This window comes from Seriola lalandi, unplaced genomic scaffold (genome assembly GCF_002814215.2).
Source record: "Seriola lalandi dorsalis isolate HSWRI2012SDOR001 ecotype SW California unplaced genomic scaffold, Sedor1 jcf7180002054476, whole genome shotgun sequence".
In the NCBI taxonomy this organism is placed as follows: Eukaryota; Metazoa; Chordata; class Actinopteri; order Carangiformes; family Carangidae; genus Seriola; species Seriola lalandi.
The window spans coordinates 1,431,506-1,447,742 of NW_019525029.1; the positions used below are offsets into that span (position 1 = coordinate 1,431,506).

The window sequence follows — 16,237 nt, forward strand, 5'->3', positions numbered from 1 at the left end:
GGGGTTAAGGCGGGGGGGCTGCTGCTATATTCAGTCTGTGCTGCAATACTTGTCTTAGTTTGATGCATTTCGTATGTAATAAACACGTAAAGCCACTTCTAACTAACGCTGAAAAACACCGGTTCAAGTCACACAGGTTGCAGATAAGCTGTTTCGCTCGGTATGTTCTCATTTTTATTTTTTTATTTTTATTGTGCTCTGCAGGAAATTGAACTGGTTCCAACTTATCAGCCCTGCGTCTGTCTTTGCTGCAGTGTCACAGCGCTGTGCGATGTCTTTATTCCAACTGATTGCGTGCTGATTGAGCGATTTTCAGACCTTTTTTCGAGGACAGCCTCACTTGAAAAGGAAAACATGGTGTATTATTACCGCTTACCTTAAATTACATCCTGGTGTCCTTCAACTGTAACTTCAAAAGGTTTTTCTATTTCTATATCATCAGGTCTTGTGATCTTGTTTGTCATCTCCTTCAGGCATGGATAGGTAGATAGACATAAAAGCAGAGAGAAATGTCCGGATGGACACACAATGTGCAATGTGGTGAAGGGGCTACAGATGGATTAGCAGTTGCTGTATATTTCTCATGAATCTGAATCTTTGCTTTCAGTGTGTTATAAGCGAAGGCAGGGAAGGATCAAGAGCAGCACATCGACAAGAGATGCACAACATGGTTTACAATGAATGACAATACACAGAAAACAATGTGAAACTGACCTCTTTGGCCTGAGGAGGAGTTCTTCAATTCTATTTTCATTTGTGGGCAAGTTGCTAGAGTTCCTTTACAAGAGGTGAAAAAGATCAATGGACAAAACTAGTTAGTAGACTGGTTTATTCTACTGTGATTCAGTTCTCATTGGCAAGATGTTTGCAGAAATGTGTCCAGTGAAGTTACACAAGGTCTATACAAGATATTTCATGACCTTCCTGCTCAAGAGCAGCATCAATGTGAGAAGAATGACTTCAGTGTTTGTGAGACAAACCAGGGCCACGTTCCCTAAATGCACGTTAGGACTAAGATGATAATTTTTTGTCTGTTTGCAAAGATCATCTTCTCCTTGAGATGCTGTTGACAAAGGGAGGGATAGTTACAGACTGTAACTGGTGTGTATCATGTGAAGTTTTTTCGTGCAGAAGAAAGTAGTGGGATCTGACCAAAGCTGGAATCATTTTGTTTTCATTGTGGAGAGACATCCTGTTGTCAGTGTTCGTTTATTTAGCTTACATTATGTTGGATCAACGGTCATCAGGTTCATTGTGAGCTTGGACCTGAATGCTATACAGGACAACGAATATGTAGAGAAAACAAAAAAAAAAACCTTGTAAAGCATTCAAGTAAATGTTCATGAACAACATATGTGCCACGTTAATTATGACTATTTTTACATAAAGGTTCAGATAGGACCAATAACACCTAGAGATTCTCTGCTGAACCCACATCTGTCCCATTCAAACTGATGTTACCTTCAGCCAAACAGTTTTCTCCAACTACACAACCTCTCCTCTAAAAACACCCAGGAGTTGCAGCAGACATCCACTCACAAGTTGTGTATTTTATGTAAAATGAACCACTTCATAGTCACTGATGTGTAGACTTTATTTATGACAAGATGTGTAAATTATATTCTTTTATTCTTCCTCGTTTTCCTGTGCAATGTTTTATTATCTCTCTGTCTCACATTAGTGTTTACTTGTGCAGCACAATAAAGTCTTTCCAAAAACAACACTGTCTGATTGATAAATGATAGCTTGTGTTGTTATCTTGCATTGAAAGCAGACGATATTATCAGTGAAAAAATGTCTGTTATAGTATGCAGATTAGATGGTAGAGAAGGTGTGTGATTTTTGGGAACATTTGGGATCAGTGAGCCACAATGGGAGAGACTGGCTGCGTGGTGATCGGGGAGAAGCCCCCATAGGACGTGGCTGGGTGGGATGAGGACAGTTTTTCTAAGGTCCTGCTGTGTCAGCGTAATCTTCCATCACTAAGCGCAATAACTCGGGCCGTCAGTCAGTGGAAGACCAGGCCAAAGAGTCTGCATGATCCATCATAGATATATACAGTACGTGTGTATGTGCCACATTGAACCAGTTAAAGACATACAGTATATACTAATCTAAATTACTCCCTATTATTTAGTGCAAATAATAAATGTTTTTGTCAGTGATTTGTGAAATTTGCTGTAGACAGTGAAGGTCTGAAGAATGGATTGTGAAAGTTGCTCAAGTTGGGTTTTCCATATTTGAACTTTTTTCTTACTTTGAAAATCTGCACTCAGCGTTTTGTATTTGGCTTTTATAAATGTGTGGTGTCTTGTACGTTACTGCCGGCAGGGAATAGTTGTACAGTGTGTATGACACAGTGATAAAAACTTTACGTATTCACTCATAGACAGAAACGTATACACATACGTATAACACATCTCAATCAGGCACACCAGTGACAGTGTCTATTTGCTTGTGTACAAATTCTTGCTCATAGCATAAAATTTATGCTGTATTTTGTATGTGTGTCTCCAAAACTGATTCAATGAAATAATCAAATTCCTTAAAACAGTCTCATCTCAAGTTTCAGCACAATACTCCATAAAATACAATATCCACCACTTCCCTCAACATTAATTCTGCTTTGACTGTGTGTGTGTGTGTGTGTGTGTGTGTGTGTGTGTGTGTGTGTGTGTGTGTGTGTGTTTTATATATCTGTGCCTCTGTGTCCCACATAAACACCTGGCTGAACAGCTGCCTCCGAGAGAGACAGTGTTCTAACCTGGAGAGAGGGCACCCTCCTGTTTGAAGTGAGAGAAATTGCAGGTCTGTAAAATTAGCCATATTGAGCAGACTGCCACATATATCAACAGGTGCTGTCAGTGAAAACTACCAGGTGTTCTCACCGACAGCATGTCCAACAAACACTGTGGCGAACAGACGGGCGAGCAGACCTGTCACGTGACCTTAACCTTGCATGCCTGCACCGAATCACTCACCTATGAAACTTTTTAATGGGCTTTGAGTATGTGCATTGCTCAACTTAAGTTACACTTCAACTTCAAGTACACTGGCCTGGCCAGTTTCTGTTGGTAATAGGCAAATGAGAAACATTTACAACAAAGTTTAGGACTTTCTGCTCACATTCAGTCTTAAATTTGTATTTTTCTTAGCGGTAGAGAAGCTTGCTTGCAGCTGAGACAGTTTCAGTGCAAACTCACCTTTTTCACCTGTTTCATCATATTGCACATATACAACAGAATGAGGGAGAAAATGCAGCTAGCTTTTCTCTGCAGTGATGCCATTACTATTTTTTTTTTTTCTGTAAAGTACATGGTGTTTGAGGTAAAACAAATTGCAGTTAAAATACATGACTGGTGATTTTCTTCCCTTATTTTGGACAAAATAATATTTAAAATGTTTTGGAGATTTATGTGCAATGTGATTTTCTCAGTAAATAAAAAGACCAGTACTTTAACCCAGAAACTATTAATACTACAATCTTTTTCTATAACGATTCACAGTATCACACTCGTACAAATGACTCATTATGTTCTCATGTGTTCTTAATGCATGTGTGAAGTGATGAATGGAAATATCACCTCCTCAGTATTTACCCCCTTGTTTTAAAGGGACCAAGTATGGAAACTTGGATCATGGGATCTGTCCAGTGACTGTTTACATTTCTCTCATTGTTTCTGCGTCACCAAGTAGCCAAAGCATTCATTACCTCAGCAGCTACTGCTCTTTTCCTCGCAGCTGATGGTGAGGACCCGGTGCACACCAAGAAGCAGCAGGAAGCAGTTATTAAAGACAGAGGGGGATGGAACAATCAGCGGCTGGAGACCCCACCCTGGTTCCCCCGTTCCAAGAACATGATCTTGTTCTCAGGTTATGTTCTGCTGTCACACACACACACACACACACATACACACACACACACACACACACACACACACACACACACACACACACAGAGCCTCCTACCATTTTTCCATGTACTGTCTGTACTTCATTGCACTGAGGGGATGTCAACAAACATGTTGTGGAAAATCATACTGGCGCCCTGGATGCTGAAAAATTTTCCCATGAACAACAACACAATAAAGAACATACTCGTCGGCCCTCGTCAGGGCCAAAGCACACAGCTTCAGGGGGAGTCCTGAGAGAAACATATGGACAGTATATCTTTAATGTATTGTTCTCTGCTGTGTAGACCAATATTTCTATATTCTCACAATATATTTCACCTACTACTACTACAAAGTGTTTCTCTGTATCTTGCTGTTTTATCACATATTTAATCCTGAGTCACTCTGTAATGCCATGTCTATGTCCCCCATCAAGAAGCTCCCTGCTCTGGTGGAGTGCTTTGGTGCTGCCATCTTCTGGCGGCCTGTCAGTACAACTGCAAGAATCACACTAACGTTTGAGGACCAGTTTTATTGAATGTACCAAATTACAGAAAGATGAAAAAAAAAAAAGCCCTGGTAGAGGAAGTTAAATAATACCAATATCACATTACAATAATTAGGCACATGATTAGTTTAATTAAGTTTCCTTTTCCTCTGTACTATCATCATGGATATTCCTAAAAAATCCACATTGCGAGAAAGTGACTTTTAGAAAAACCATGTTAAGCAGAACGTCAAAGGCCTCCAGGCGCAGCATCAGCCATCATCTCTTCAGCAGATCAGTCAAAACTGCTTTAGTGTATAACCTAATGCTTTTCTTCTATTCAAAGTGCCATAGTCCCCTTTTTAAAAAAAACACAAAAAAAAAACACACTGTTTGTCTCCCTCTAGCGTGGGCCAGTTCCTCTCCTGCATTCACACATTCTGTAGGCACATATGTAGAAAATACCTGCAACAGACAGAGGCAGTGTGTTTGGTGATGTTCACTCTGTTATATACTAACATTTCATTCATACTGCATCAACAGGACTATAGATAATCTCAGATTACACGGCCCTCCTCACCTGCAAAGAAGGTCATAAGCATGGCCACCCAGCCCAGTATGTAGGACCAGGAGAAGCGCCAGTCACCGAAGCGCCTTCCCAGGAAGTTGATCGTCACTCCAGTATAGATGGCCATACCCAGCAGAACAAAGAAAGCTGAGAGGGACAGAGGAAAGTGTTTGTCACTTCTACTGAAGCTACGTGTGATTCTGTGTGTGCATCAGGTCTAAAGAAAGACAACTCACTGGAGACAAAAAACATGATTCCTGCAGCAAAGGAGCGGTTGAACCTTTCAAAGGAGGAGAAGTGTGCAAAGGACATGATGCCAGCGATGATGCCTGCAAAGCACGACATCCCTGAGAGGATCATGAAAGCTCTGGTGGCATTCCAGTAAGCTGCAAGGAAAGAGACAGAAATCATCAATTATCAATTAATTACGTCATCTTTACTACGTCAAAATGTATTTACAAACATTCTTGATGATTGATTGATTAATACTGACATGACATCTGTCAAGATCATTTTTACTGTCAGTCCAAAGAGTCAGTGATTTTTGCCTTTTAATGTGTCAATTCATTGATCCATGTAGGGGAATGTGATTATCTCTCCAGATATGATTCAAATTTTTAGCTCAGGCACACTAACCAGTACATTATTTTGCCATCATATAAGCAATTTAATTGTTTGTCCATCCCATAATTCTAAGAAAACATTTTACTCTTGGCATTCACAAGCCAACCGTTGAACCGGAATAGAAGAACAAGATGGGACAGTAGCTACGCTGCACCAGACAGAGGCTCTCACACTTTCAAGAGAAGGCACAGCTCTTGCATCAGATGATTGTGAAATATGCAAGGACTTCGAGTGAAATGGCGGGCAGGGGTCCAAAGTCAAGATTGTCAAGCATGAGCCTCTGCAGTTATACAACTACAGTGCAAGGTCATGGGTAAAATAAAACTACCCACTCCCCTGACAGAAACACAGCCCTGCATGTGCTTTTGATTCGTCTTAATTGTTATCTTGGCCGTCCCATGGGAATACAAAAAAAAAACAAACAAACAAAAACTCTTACCTATGCTGTCAGTCTGCATGTAACACTTGTTGGACATGCAGTACCTCCACAGACCCTGGTGGGCATAGTTTCCAGAGAGACGGTACTGCATCCAGTAGTCAGTTGCAGTGGAGACCACCAATAGGATATTACCCACGATAGCACAGAACAGGCCCCCTCCCATGAAGCTGTACATCTTGAGCTGAGATAATGGGGCCGCCGCAGAGCAACTGTGGGAGAAGTAATAACATTTAGGCGCGCTACTGATATTGTAAAATCATCGTTTGCTATTGATGCACTACATACACATGTGCACACACAGACTTACACATGTGTGGAGAAAATGTAACACATTGTCTCAAGAGCTGCAACTAAAGAAATTAAATATATAACACACTGTATGTATTAAGATAATTTCCTATTGTTGCATTGTGCATGTGCAATGATATAACCTTAGGTATCTTAGAAAATGCAACAATATTCATACATATTCTGCCAAAACTTCAGAGGATCTGGAAAAATGGCGATGTTGTAGTTAATCTCGTCAACAAATTAAATATTTGGGGCTGTTTGGTGCCAGCCAATCAGAAAGCCACTCCACAAAAAGGAAAACCAGCAAAACATGAAACAAACATTGAAACTGCAAATATTGCTCTGTATATGAACATGTATGAAATACATTTAAACTGTTTTAACCCCCTGATTTACTCTAAAATTAAAAAATGAAGCGGAGTGGATTTCCTCAAACTATTTATCAAACATATTTACCTCTTCTTTAGTGGAAACATCACTATTAGTTGAACGAGTGTAAAGCAAAACCACAGTACACGCTATTCTTTATGAAGATGCAGATAGTTGTGGTCCCCCCTCCAGATCCACACCAGTGTTTGTTCAGCAGTAATGAGGTTTTATCTGATTCTACCAGCCTCTATCCAATCACAGTCATCATAAATGTAAATGTCCCGCTCTCACATCCGCACACAAAAACCAGCCTGAAATATGAACCCTTACCTTGTTTCTGGAAATGCACCCTCTCTACTGCCCACCTTCCAGAGGTAAAGATAGAGACGGGTGGAGGGGAAAAGAGAGAGAGCTGTTGCTCACTTGATTGGAAAGAGAGAGAGTCATAGACAATACTACAACCAAAAAGTTGCCCCCTCGTTTTTTTCTGTCGATGAAAGCAAAATCCTTTGCAGCCATCAGTCTCCCTGTGTGGAACTTGAATGAGACACTACAGGGGCCGCAGTTCATGTGACCCTGTACATTTGAGTGTGTGTGTGAGTGTGTGTGTGGGGCCTTGGAAAAGGGGTGGAGGTCCATGTTTCTTTTTTTTGGGTTTTGTTTGTTTGTAAATGGTGTGCTCTAGAACTGGGGATATGCAAAGGTATGCAGGACTGTCTGCGTCAAAGCAACATGCTGAAACAGACACTTTTCTTTCAGGGCTGTCATGACTGTGGAGGCATGGAGGGACACATATAGAGGGAGCGCTCTATACAGGCAGTATCTCTTTCTCCCTCTTATAGGACTGTCTTAGCTAAAATCCAATATCTTTTTCTGTTTTTATATTGTGAGGTCTGCATTACAGACTAGATTGGGATAAATGTTTAGAAATAGAACATTTTATGAAACTAATGTAACTCACAGAAACACATGCAAAAAATACAGATGCATGCTTGCGCTCGCCCTTGATCTCTTTAACACACATAATCTTACAAAAAGTTTTTTAAAAAAAGGGTATTCAATAGACAAAATATTTATTTAGTGGCCAAAAATTAAAGACACAGCCACAGTTTAAATTGAACTATACTCTTGTAACGAAAGAAGTCAGGGAGTAGGAATAATTTCTGCTGGACATTCTGTTTGTTGGCATGTGTTTGGTGTACGCATGAGGATAAATGAGGGGATGTTTGAGTCCCTGAGTCTGTGGTAAGATAAATGAATGAGAAATGGCTGATACTGTAGGCTGTATGGCCCAAAGTTTAGAGAACTGACCCCTGCTGAAGTGACTGAAATGAGCAAGATAAAAGGTAAGAGAGCACAATGTCAGGCTAAGCATGTCCATGAACAACTGCTGGTGGCACCTCTGGCCCAAGCCAGAGGCAACAGAGGCGTCGAGTGCCTCTGGATGACTCCTGAACAGGTCAACATCGATCAGACAGGCTGAATTAACATGATTATTTCCACATTCTCACTGTGTTATAGTATTTAGTGTCTAATATTAGACCAGCTATTGGTTCCCCAAAGACTCTGGCCAGTTGCAGGTTTGATCTGTTCGCGAACTGCCCCTAAACTCTGAGCAAGGAGCCTGACCGTTGTGAAACCCTCGTCAGAATTGTCTCTTCAGATTCAGCCACGGATGGAAATAAATGATTGACAGTGGCAATTAATCAAATGCACTCCAGTTGATTTTTTTTTACCTTTAAGTTCCTGGACAAATCAGATAATTAATTGATTAATCAAGCTTGACAACATGCCTGTTACAGCAAACCTTAGCTTGAATATGAAGCATGCTGTAAAAGACATTCAGTTTACAATGATTCAAAAAAAGGGAAACACATCAAATCCTTATATCTGAGAAACAGGAAACTAAATGTTTAGCAATTTTACTTGTCAAATAACTTAAACAATTCATTCATTAACAGAATTGTTGTTGATTAAGTTGCGATTAAGTGACTAATTATTTTTTTCACTACCTCACATGTTCACAACATTTTCATATAGTCTGCTTGTCATTATTATTGGGTAGAATAAATATTCAAACAACTTTACTGACCATCTGTAAAGTGAAACCAACTACTGTTTCCATTTGAGTAACACAACCACAACTTTTAGACACATGATCAGCAGGCCACCTCTTCTACAGACAACAACCAAAACCTGTATCAGTGCTGCAAATTTCAGGGGATGAATTTATTTTAGTGCTATACTTGAGGTGACCAGGCATACATGTGAACCTGTGTGAGATTCGTTCTGGAAAAAGGTTTGACCTCTTATGACCCGGAAGCTGACGCCAGACCCGAGCTGTTCCATTGGTGGAGTAAAGATGGCTGACCAAGGCGCCGCAGATCCTGGTAATAACAACAATAATAAACCTGAAGCCTCGGAGGGAACTATTATTAAGGTCACAGTGAAAACCCCTAAAGACAAAGAAGAAATCGCCATCGCAGAAGATGCCTCTGTCACTCAGGTTTGTTGATTTAGCAGGCACGGAGCTTTCTGGTGCGTGCTCTAACGTCATGCCCCTGCCCACAACTTCAGCTAGGAAGCTAGTTAGCCATGTTAGCATTTGTCGTCACTCTTACCGGCTAACCGAGAGTGTGTGAAATTAAAGAGGTTATGTGTAGTGAAAGTAATACTGCTTAGGTTAACAACTGTTCGGCGTTATTAGCGTCGTTAACACCCAATAGAGAGATATAACTACGTGATTATTTGAGATGGCTAACCGGCTAGCCGGCTAATGGCTAACATCTAGCTAGTTATCGTTAGCAAAGGCAACGTTAGCTAACTATGTAGCCAAACAAGTGTCAGCTGACGGGCTGCGCTTTAGCTGTGCCTCGGCAATAATGGCCTGTTAGAACCAAAGAAGTGGTTTTGGGTGGGTGATGTGCCGTGTCGCTTTCATTTCCCATCTCAGCTCAGCAGATTTAAAAGATACCAGAGCTCGCTTTCACTCTAGAACATTCTCCCTGCTGCCACTGAGTCATTCAGCTTTCCTGGGAATATACAGCACTCTCAGAGCTGCTGTTTGCTTGGAGACGTGTTACAATGAGAGCATAGTGCAATCGTGGAGGCAGAATGAAATCATAGTTTCTGTAACATAGTATGCCGTGTAGTCGAGCTTCTGTCATTACCGTTTGATCCTCAGTAGCCATTTTTGTTTAATGGTATGTGTGTCATGGTTCAGTGTTCAAACATTGGACTTGTGTCTCTGATTTCTAAGCATGTGTCTCCTCCTTAACTACACATGGCTTTATATGTGATGTGCAGAATCAGAATATTCTGCAGTCTTTGAGGTGAATGTTTTATATACACCCTGCTGGCAGTTTAGTAGATACACCTAGCTAAAACTAATACAGTCTAATACAGCAGTCCTCCCATAACTTCAATAAACCCTCCCTTCATGAAGGCAATAATATTCACTTTGTGTTGAAACTGTTTTAGAAAGGCGTTGATTCAACTTTATGGCCATTTTGGAGGCTATAGTTTGTGGTGCTGTAGAATTGTATTGTGTTATACTGACGGGTGTTTCTATTATTTTTTCCCCACTGCATTTATATCAGTGAGGAAAGGCTAAATAACAGACACACCCCTCTGTATAATTCAGTACAGTCCAGCAGCATCACAGACTACATCCACCAAAGTGACCAAACAGTTGAAATAACACCTCTAAAAGAGTTTCAATAAAAACTGAACACTATAACCGTCATGAAGGTACGATGTATTGCAGGACTGTTGTATTATACTCTGTCAGTTTTAGCCAGGTGTTCCAGCATACACTGGTATAAAATTGATAAATAATAGTAATGTTACTTGCATCATTAAGTTACGCATGACATGGATCAGTCTGTTCTCTCTCATATGTCTCAGTTGATTAATTCATTTATTTAACCTGCTGCTACTTGCCCATTTTTAATGGTGTGCATGTGCGGATTGTATGTATTTATTGTACTTTCTTTAAAAGAAGCCAAAGACAAATTTCCACTGAGGTGGAAAATAAAGTCAATCAATCAATAATAAAAGTCTTATTCTGTCAATTGTATTGTTAACTGTTCCTGCGTGCAAATAGCAGCACTACAGGTGGTTATTGAGGCTCAGTGTTAAAATGAGTGAAATGTATTATTAACAGTGAAAATTAAAGATGGAATGGTACTGCAGGCTCCTTCAGGATGAGACCGTTCTCTTTGTGAATTATGGTTCATACAGTAGTCAGACAGTAACAGTGATTTGGTAGATTTCGAGACCACTGATAATAGGATAAGTACAGAGGACTTTCTCGGAAATTCGATCTTTAAGGCTTGAAGGTTGCAACAGAACAGAAACAGATTAGAGCAGCACTACTGAAGTGTAACCATGTCATTCTAATTAATACCCTTTTCCTTTCCAGTTTCTTCCTCACCTTTTTCCCCTCTCTTGATTTCCCATTTTCTGTCTAATAGCTAATTTTTGTTTTTTATTTTTTGCTCTCTTACAGTTCAAAGAAGAAATCTCGAGGCGGTTCAAAGCCAAACAGGACCAGTTGGTTCTGATTTTTGCAGGGAAGATCTTGAAGGATGGCGACAGCCTCAGCCAACATGGCATCAAGGATGGCCTGACAGTTCACCTAGTCATAAAGACAGCTCACAAGTAATTATTAAACAAAACTTGTTGGTTCTACAGAACATTTTTTAGCTGACCTGTACAATTCATTAGCTTTGCAATGTAATCTTGGTGTGGAAATCAGTGAACTGCATTTGTAGTTGCATTTATGTTTAACTTACAACCAAACTATTGGCTTGCATATGTTCTGAATTTCTCCCTACAAATTACTTTTGCAGGGCAGGAGATGGTGGTAGCACCTCAGCCTCTAGCTCAACCTCCACTCAAGCAGGCAGTACATCCACCTCTAGTCCAGGCGCCAACCCCTCCTCTACAGCAGGCTCTACTGGCTCCGCCCCACCACCCACACAAACGCCCAACATACTGAGTGAGTCCATCTGTGTGTAACTATTTTACGTTCAATTGCCCTTTATCAGTTCAGCACCACAAAGATGTGTTTAATCGCGTTTAATCATCACCCACCCATCTGGCCTCCCTCAGCTGGCTTTGGTGACCTGGCCGGTCTGGCTGGACTGGGCATGGGCTCAGCTAACTTCATGGAACTGCAGCAGCAGATGCAGAGGCAGCTCATGTCCAACCCAGAGATGCTTTCTCAGATCATGGAGAACCCGCTGGTGCAGAACATGATGTCCAACCCAGACCTGATGAGGCAGATGATCATGGCCAACCCTCAGATGCAACAGCTGATGGAGCGCAACCCTGAGATCTCCCACATGCTCAACAACCCTGAGCTCATGAGACAGGTGAAGGAAATATTGAGGGCTGAATGGCACTTATATTGTTAGCACAGACATTATAACAGTAGGTTATGACCCAATGAGCCATTGGGTCTTTTTATTCAGCATTTTGCTAGCTCTGTTTTGAAAACCTCCTCTCCCCTTTTATCTCACCTCCCAGACTATGGAGTTGGCCAGGAACCCGGCCATGATGCAGGAAATGATGCGGAACCAGGACCGGGCTTTGAGCAACTTGGAGAGCATCCCGGGAGGTTACAATGCCCTGCGAAGGATGTACACAGACATCCAGGAACCCATGTTCAGTGCTGCCAGGGAACAGGTAGCTGGGAGGAATGTTTACTGATCAAATCTTTCATTGTGTGCACTATATTGAAACCTTTTTAGGATTTGTTTTCACACATTCTGTAACCTTTTGTGATTATTTTTTTGTTAAGTGGCTAACTACATTATGTTTTGATGACTGTTTTGTTTTTAAATGTGTCTGATCTCTTTCCCTGTAGTTTGGTAGCAACCCGTTCTCAGCTCTAGGTGGCAGCTCTGAGTCTGGTGCCCAGCCTTCACGGACAGAGAACCGGGAGCCCCTGCCCAATCCGTGGGGCCCACCAAATTCTTCTAATCCCTCTGAGAGTGGAGGGGGCACCACAGGAAGCACTAGCACCACTGGGGGCACCAACCCTAGTGTGTCCAACCCTCTGGGCATCAATCCTGGCAGTCTGGGCAATGGTAAGACAGAGCAGGCTGTGATTCTCAATATATCTGTTGTGTACTTGAAAGATAATCAGTTACTTTATTTACTATACACATTCACATCAACTGACATTTCTGTGTGTTGCAGGCATGTTCAACAGCCCGGGCATGCAGAGTCTACTGCAGCAGATCTCAGAAAACCCCCAGCTGATGCAGAACATGCTGTCTGCTCCCTACATGCGCAGTATGATGCAGTCACTGGCTCAAAACCCAGAGTTGGCCTCCCAGGTAAGGAGTGGAAAGATGAATGTACACACACATTCACACAGCCACCACCGCAGAGGAAACACACCGATTGTCATATTACAAACCCTGAAATTCTAGATTAAAATCTGGTCATAGAACTCTTTGTTATTCAGATTGCCTACCACATGTGGATTTGATTGTTTGTATTGAACTCTTCAGTTTGTAATGAATTGTAAATAGAGGGATCTGGCTAGGCCTGTTGTGCATTAGACTGATAAGCCCACAGAGAACAGAGCGGATTGTCTATTAAGCTCGCTTGCATTTGCAGCAAACTGTAAGAAAGAGTAAATAACATGGCTCTGACTTATTTGCTTTTAATAAACAATGCGGACTGCATGGTAAACCAGAAGAAGTTTATGGTGGCGTTCTGCACAAGCAGAAAGAAAGAAAGGGGCTCATTTGTTTGAAATTTTCCTAATTGTGCTATAATTCATATCATTTAAATATCAGCTGTAGTGCGTAAGAAGCATAGCCTGATGTGGAATGGCAAATTACCCTGACCGATCTTTCTCTCTCTCTACCAGGTTTTGATGAATAATCCCTTGTTTGCTGGAAACCCACAGCTGCAGGAACAGTTCAGAGCTCAGCTGCCCATCTTTCTGCAGCAGGTACCGCACACATTTCAGTCCAATATCTCAGGCTTTAGTATTGATCTTAAGATCCTTCTAAAAGGGCACAAAAATAGTCCTGGTACCATGACAAAGAATGGCACTGATTGGCCCATAGGGGGCAATATATCGTAAGAAGCCATAATCTGGGTGATGTGAAATAGATATGTATCTGTACATGCTGAGCATTTTTGTCTCAAGGATTGTAGATATCTACCATAAAGGTTTTGTTACCAGTTCAGATATTTTAGATAAACCTCTGGTCATTTTCTCAAAAACGCGCAGACATTTGGCAACTACAGTCTTTGATTGTGCTTTTACTTTTTTGATGCTTTAGTTGGACGATGAATTGATCAATTGATCAATTGCTTGATTCTTTGCTACTTTTCCTGTTTGGTTGCAGATGCAGAACCCAGAAGCCCTGTCAGTTATGACCAACCCCCGGGCCATGCAGGCTCTAATGCAGATCCAACAGGGCCTACAGACACTGCAGACAGAAGCACCGGGCCTCATGCCCAGGTATGCGCACACAGACAGATTCACACATGTTGCATTTTTTAAAAGTGATATTTTTTTCAACTCCTGATTTTCTTTTGGCCCTAGTTTGATGTCAGGTGGAATTCCTGGCATACCAACAGGAGGGGGCATGCCCACAGAGAACCCGGCCTCTTCACCCAGCAGTGCAGGAACGAACACCGCCCAGCAGCAGCTGATGCAACAGATGCTCCAGATGTTTGCTGGAGGAAGTGGAGGAGGAAGTGCAACGGTACACACCTGCACACATGCTATGGAATTGCACCCTTCACACCTCTATGATGATTTTTTATTTTTAAAATCTTCTGTTAATGTTTTCCCTGTAGACCCAGACCCCAGAGGTGCGGTTCCAGTCCCAGCTGGACCAGCTGAACGCGATGGGCTTCATCAACCGCGAGGCCAACCTGCAGGCCCTCATCGCTACTGGAGGAGACATCAACGCCGCTATCGAGAGACTGCTGGGCTCACAGCCCTCGTAAAGACATACAGTGCATACTGACACACAGACACGTGCATACACACATACCTAACTCATACACACACCCAGCATCTACAGAGAACCAAGAGAAATTAAAGTGTATGGTCCCAAACTTTACAGAATAAACTCGGGCAGGATCTGTAAGACCCTCATTCTACATCTGTTCTCAGATCATTCCCTAGTCCCCATACTTTCTCTTTTTGGCGTCATCCACTCAGATCTCTGTCCCAGAGTGCTGCTGTAGAGCCGGACTGAACCACTCTCACCTTGAGGGGTGTTCTGGTGCAGAGAGAAGGGGCGAAAACCTCTCCTGAAAAGGGATTCCCAACCATTTCTTCATTCATTGTTTTCTTCACATAAAACTGGAGTGGAGTGTCACAAACAGACATTTACACAACACAGATTAAACCCACATGATGTGATTGGCTGTTGGCTCTGTTTCATACGTGGCCATCATGAGACAGTTTGTTAGCATTTAACTCACAAATCAGTACATGAAGATCTTCTGGTATACAGACAGAACATCCTGTCCATACAGGAATTCAATCTCATTCCTCCCTCTTTCCCTGTTCTCCAGATTTTACATAAATAGCTGTTTTTGCCCAACAATTTTCACTATTTATTGCAAACGCTTCAGAAAATGACGCCCTCCACACTTCCCTAAACTTGTAATTTGTCATTCCAGATAAAAGTGCCCACTCTCGGGTTCACAGTGTCTTTTCCTTCTGAGGCACCACTGCTGTGCCTTCTGTCCTCCCCTGCCCTATAAGAGCATTGTCAGCAAATTACACCCTCACTCGGCGGGTTAATTAGAAACCACCAATGAATTCCACACAGCATCATCCAGAACTGTAACCATAATCAAATATCACATTGCAGCAGCTCTGAAGCAGAGGACACTGTTAGAATGAATATGAATGAAACAAACAAGCTTTCTTTCATTTTAATCTGATTCTTCATTTTATTTTCTTTTTCTTTTTTTTTTTTTCGAGGTGCAGTTAGTACCTAGAGATAATTATGATTTGTCTCGCATAAAATAAATGTGGAAATCATGTGAGTTAAAAAAAATAAATGAGTAAATCATGGAAAGGCTTTACAACCAATTCTGATATGGTGGCACCATACGTTTCTAAAATCAAGTTCTAGGTTGTCTTATTCTTTTTCCTTTTGAAAATCTCAGCATTGTAGTTGTGGTAACCTTGGCAACTGCTTTGATAGCTTTGCTTTGTCTGTTGACCTCAGCTGAAAAGAAAACCCATCTCCCAATTGAACATGTTGGAACTAACTTTTAACAGTACTGTACTAAAAAAATAAAACATGGTCAAAAACAGTCTCCGCCCTGTGTCGGTTGATTATGGCCTTTTGATTTTCTGGCATTTAAATTCCTGTACAACCCTTAGATTCTTGCTCTGTTTTTGTTTGTTGTTAGATTATAAAAATGTTGCAGTTTGAAAAGCGGTATGTAAGTGATCTGTCTTTGGGGAAAAATTGGTCACATTGAAAGGTGTGTTAAACACAGCTTGTGTGGAACAATTATTGGTAACACTTTATTTAGCAGATACCTTATTTCCCAATAATTTC

The 16,237-nt window shown here is 41.4% G+C and overlaps 2 protein-coding genes across 3 annotated transcripts; one reads left to right on the forward strand and one right to left on the reverse strand.

Moving 5' to 3' along the window:
- Window positions 1-4,410: 4,410 nt before the first annotated feature.
- On the reverse strand, window positions 4,411-7,193 carry LOC111659368 (lens fiber membrane intrinsic protein-like). 2 transcript variants are annotated; one of them, XM_023412312.2, is made up of 5 exons: window positions 7,002-7,193; window positions 6,012-6,220; window positions 5,185-5,334; window positions 4,961-5,095; window positions 4,411-4,845 (listed from the first exon to the last, which is right to left on the reverse strand). In XM_023412312.2, exons 2-5 carry the CDS (start codon window positions 6,184-6,186, stop codon window positions 4,784-4,786), a joined length of 522 nt encoding a protein of 173 aa, XP_023268080.1. In that variant the 5' UTR covers window positions 6,187-6,220; window positions 7,002-7,193; the 3' UTR covers window positions 4,411-4,783. The 2 variants fall into 2 exon arrangements, with proteins under 2 accessions (XP_023268080.1, XP_023268079.1); XM_023412311.2 differs by lacking the exon at window positions 7,002-7,193 and adding an exon at window positions 6,759-6,955.
- Window positions 7,194-8,967: 1,774 nt separating this feature from the next.
- LOC111659281 (ubiquilin-4) lies at window positions 8,968-15,986 on the forward strand. The gene is made up of 11 exons (XM_023412165.2): window positions 8,968-9,177; window positions 11,182-11,333; window positions 11,525-11,673; window positions 11,787-12,049; window positions 12,204-12,362; window positions 12,544-12,766; window positions 12,879-13,018; window positions 13,561-13,644; window positions 14,048-14,163; window positions 14,248-14,410; window positions 14,505-15,986. Exons 1-11 carry the CDS (start codon window positions 8,983-8,985, stop codon window positions 14,655-14,657), a joined length of 1,797 nt encoding a protein of 598 aa, XP_023267933.2. The 5' UTR covers window positions 8,968-8,982; the 3' UTR covers window positions 14,658-15,986.
- The last annotated feature ends 251 nt before the right edge of the window (window positions 15,987-16,237 follow it).

Bases quoted from the DNA above. Each gene is read 5' to 3' on its own strand.
- LOC111659281 (XM_023412165.2), top strand. From the start codon at position 8,983: ATGACCCGGAAGCTGACGCCAGACCCGAGCTGTTCCATTGGTGGAGTA. The intron at 9,178-11,181 runs GTTTGTTGATTT...GCTCTCTTACAG, and splicing joins AAGATGCCTCTGTCACTCAG to TTCAAAGAAGAAATCTCGAG. The intron at 13,019-13,560 runs GTAAGGAGTGGA...TCTCTCTACCAG, and splicing joins ACCCAGAGTTGGCCTCCCAG to GTTTTGATGAATAATCCCTT.
- LOC111659368 (XM_023412311.2), bottom strand. From the start codon at position 6,778: ATGTTTCCACTAAAGAAGAG. The intron at 6,221-6,758 runs GTAAATATGTTT...CTTCTCCCACAG, and splicing joins ATGTTTCCACTAAAGAAGAG to TTGCTCTGCGGCGGCCCCAT. The intron at 5,096-5,184 runs GTGAGTTGTCTT...TGTCCCTCTCAG, and splicing joins AATCATGTTTTTTGTCTCCA to CTTTCTTTGTTCTGCTGGGT.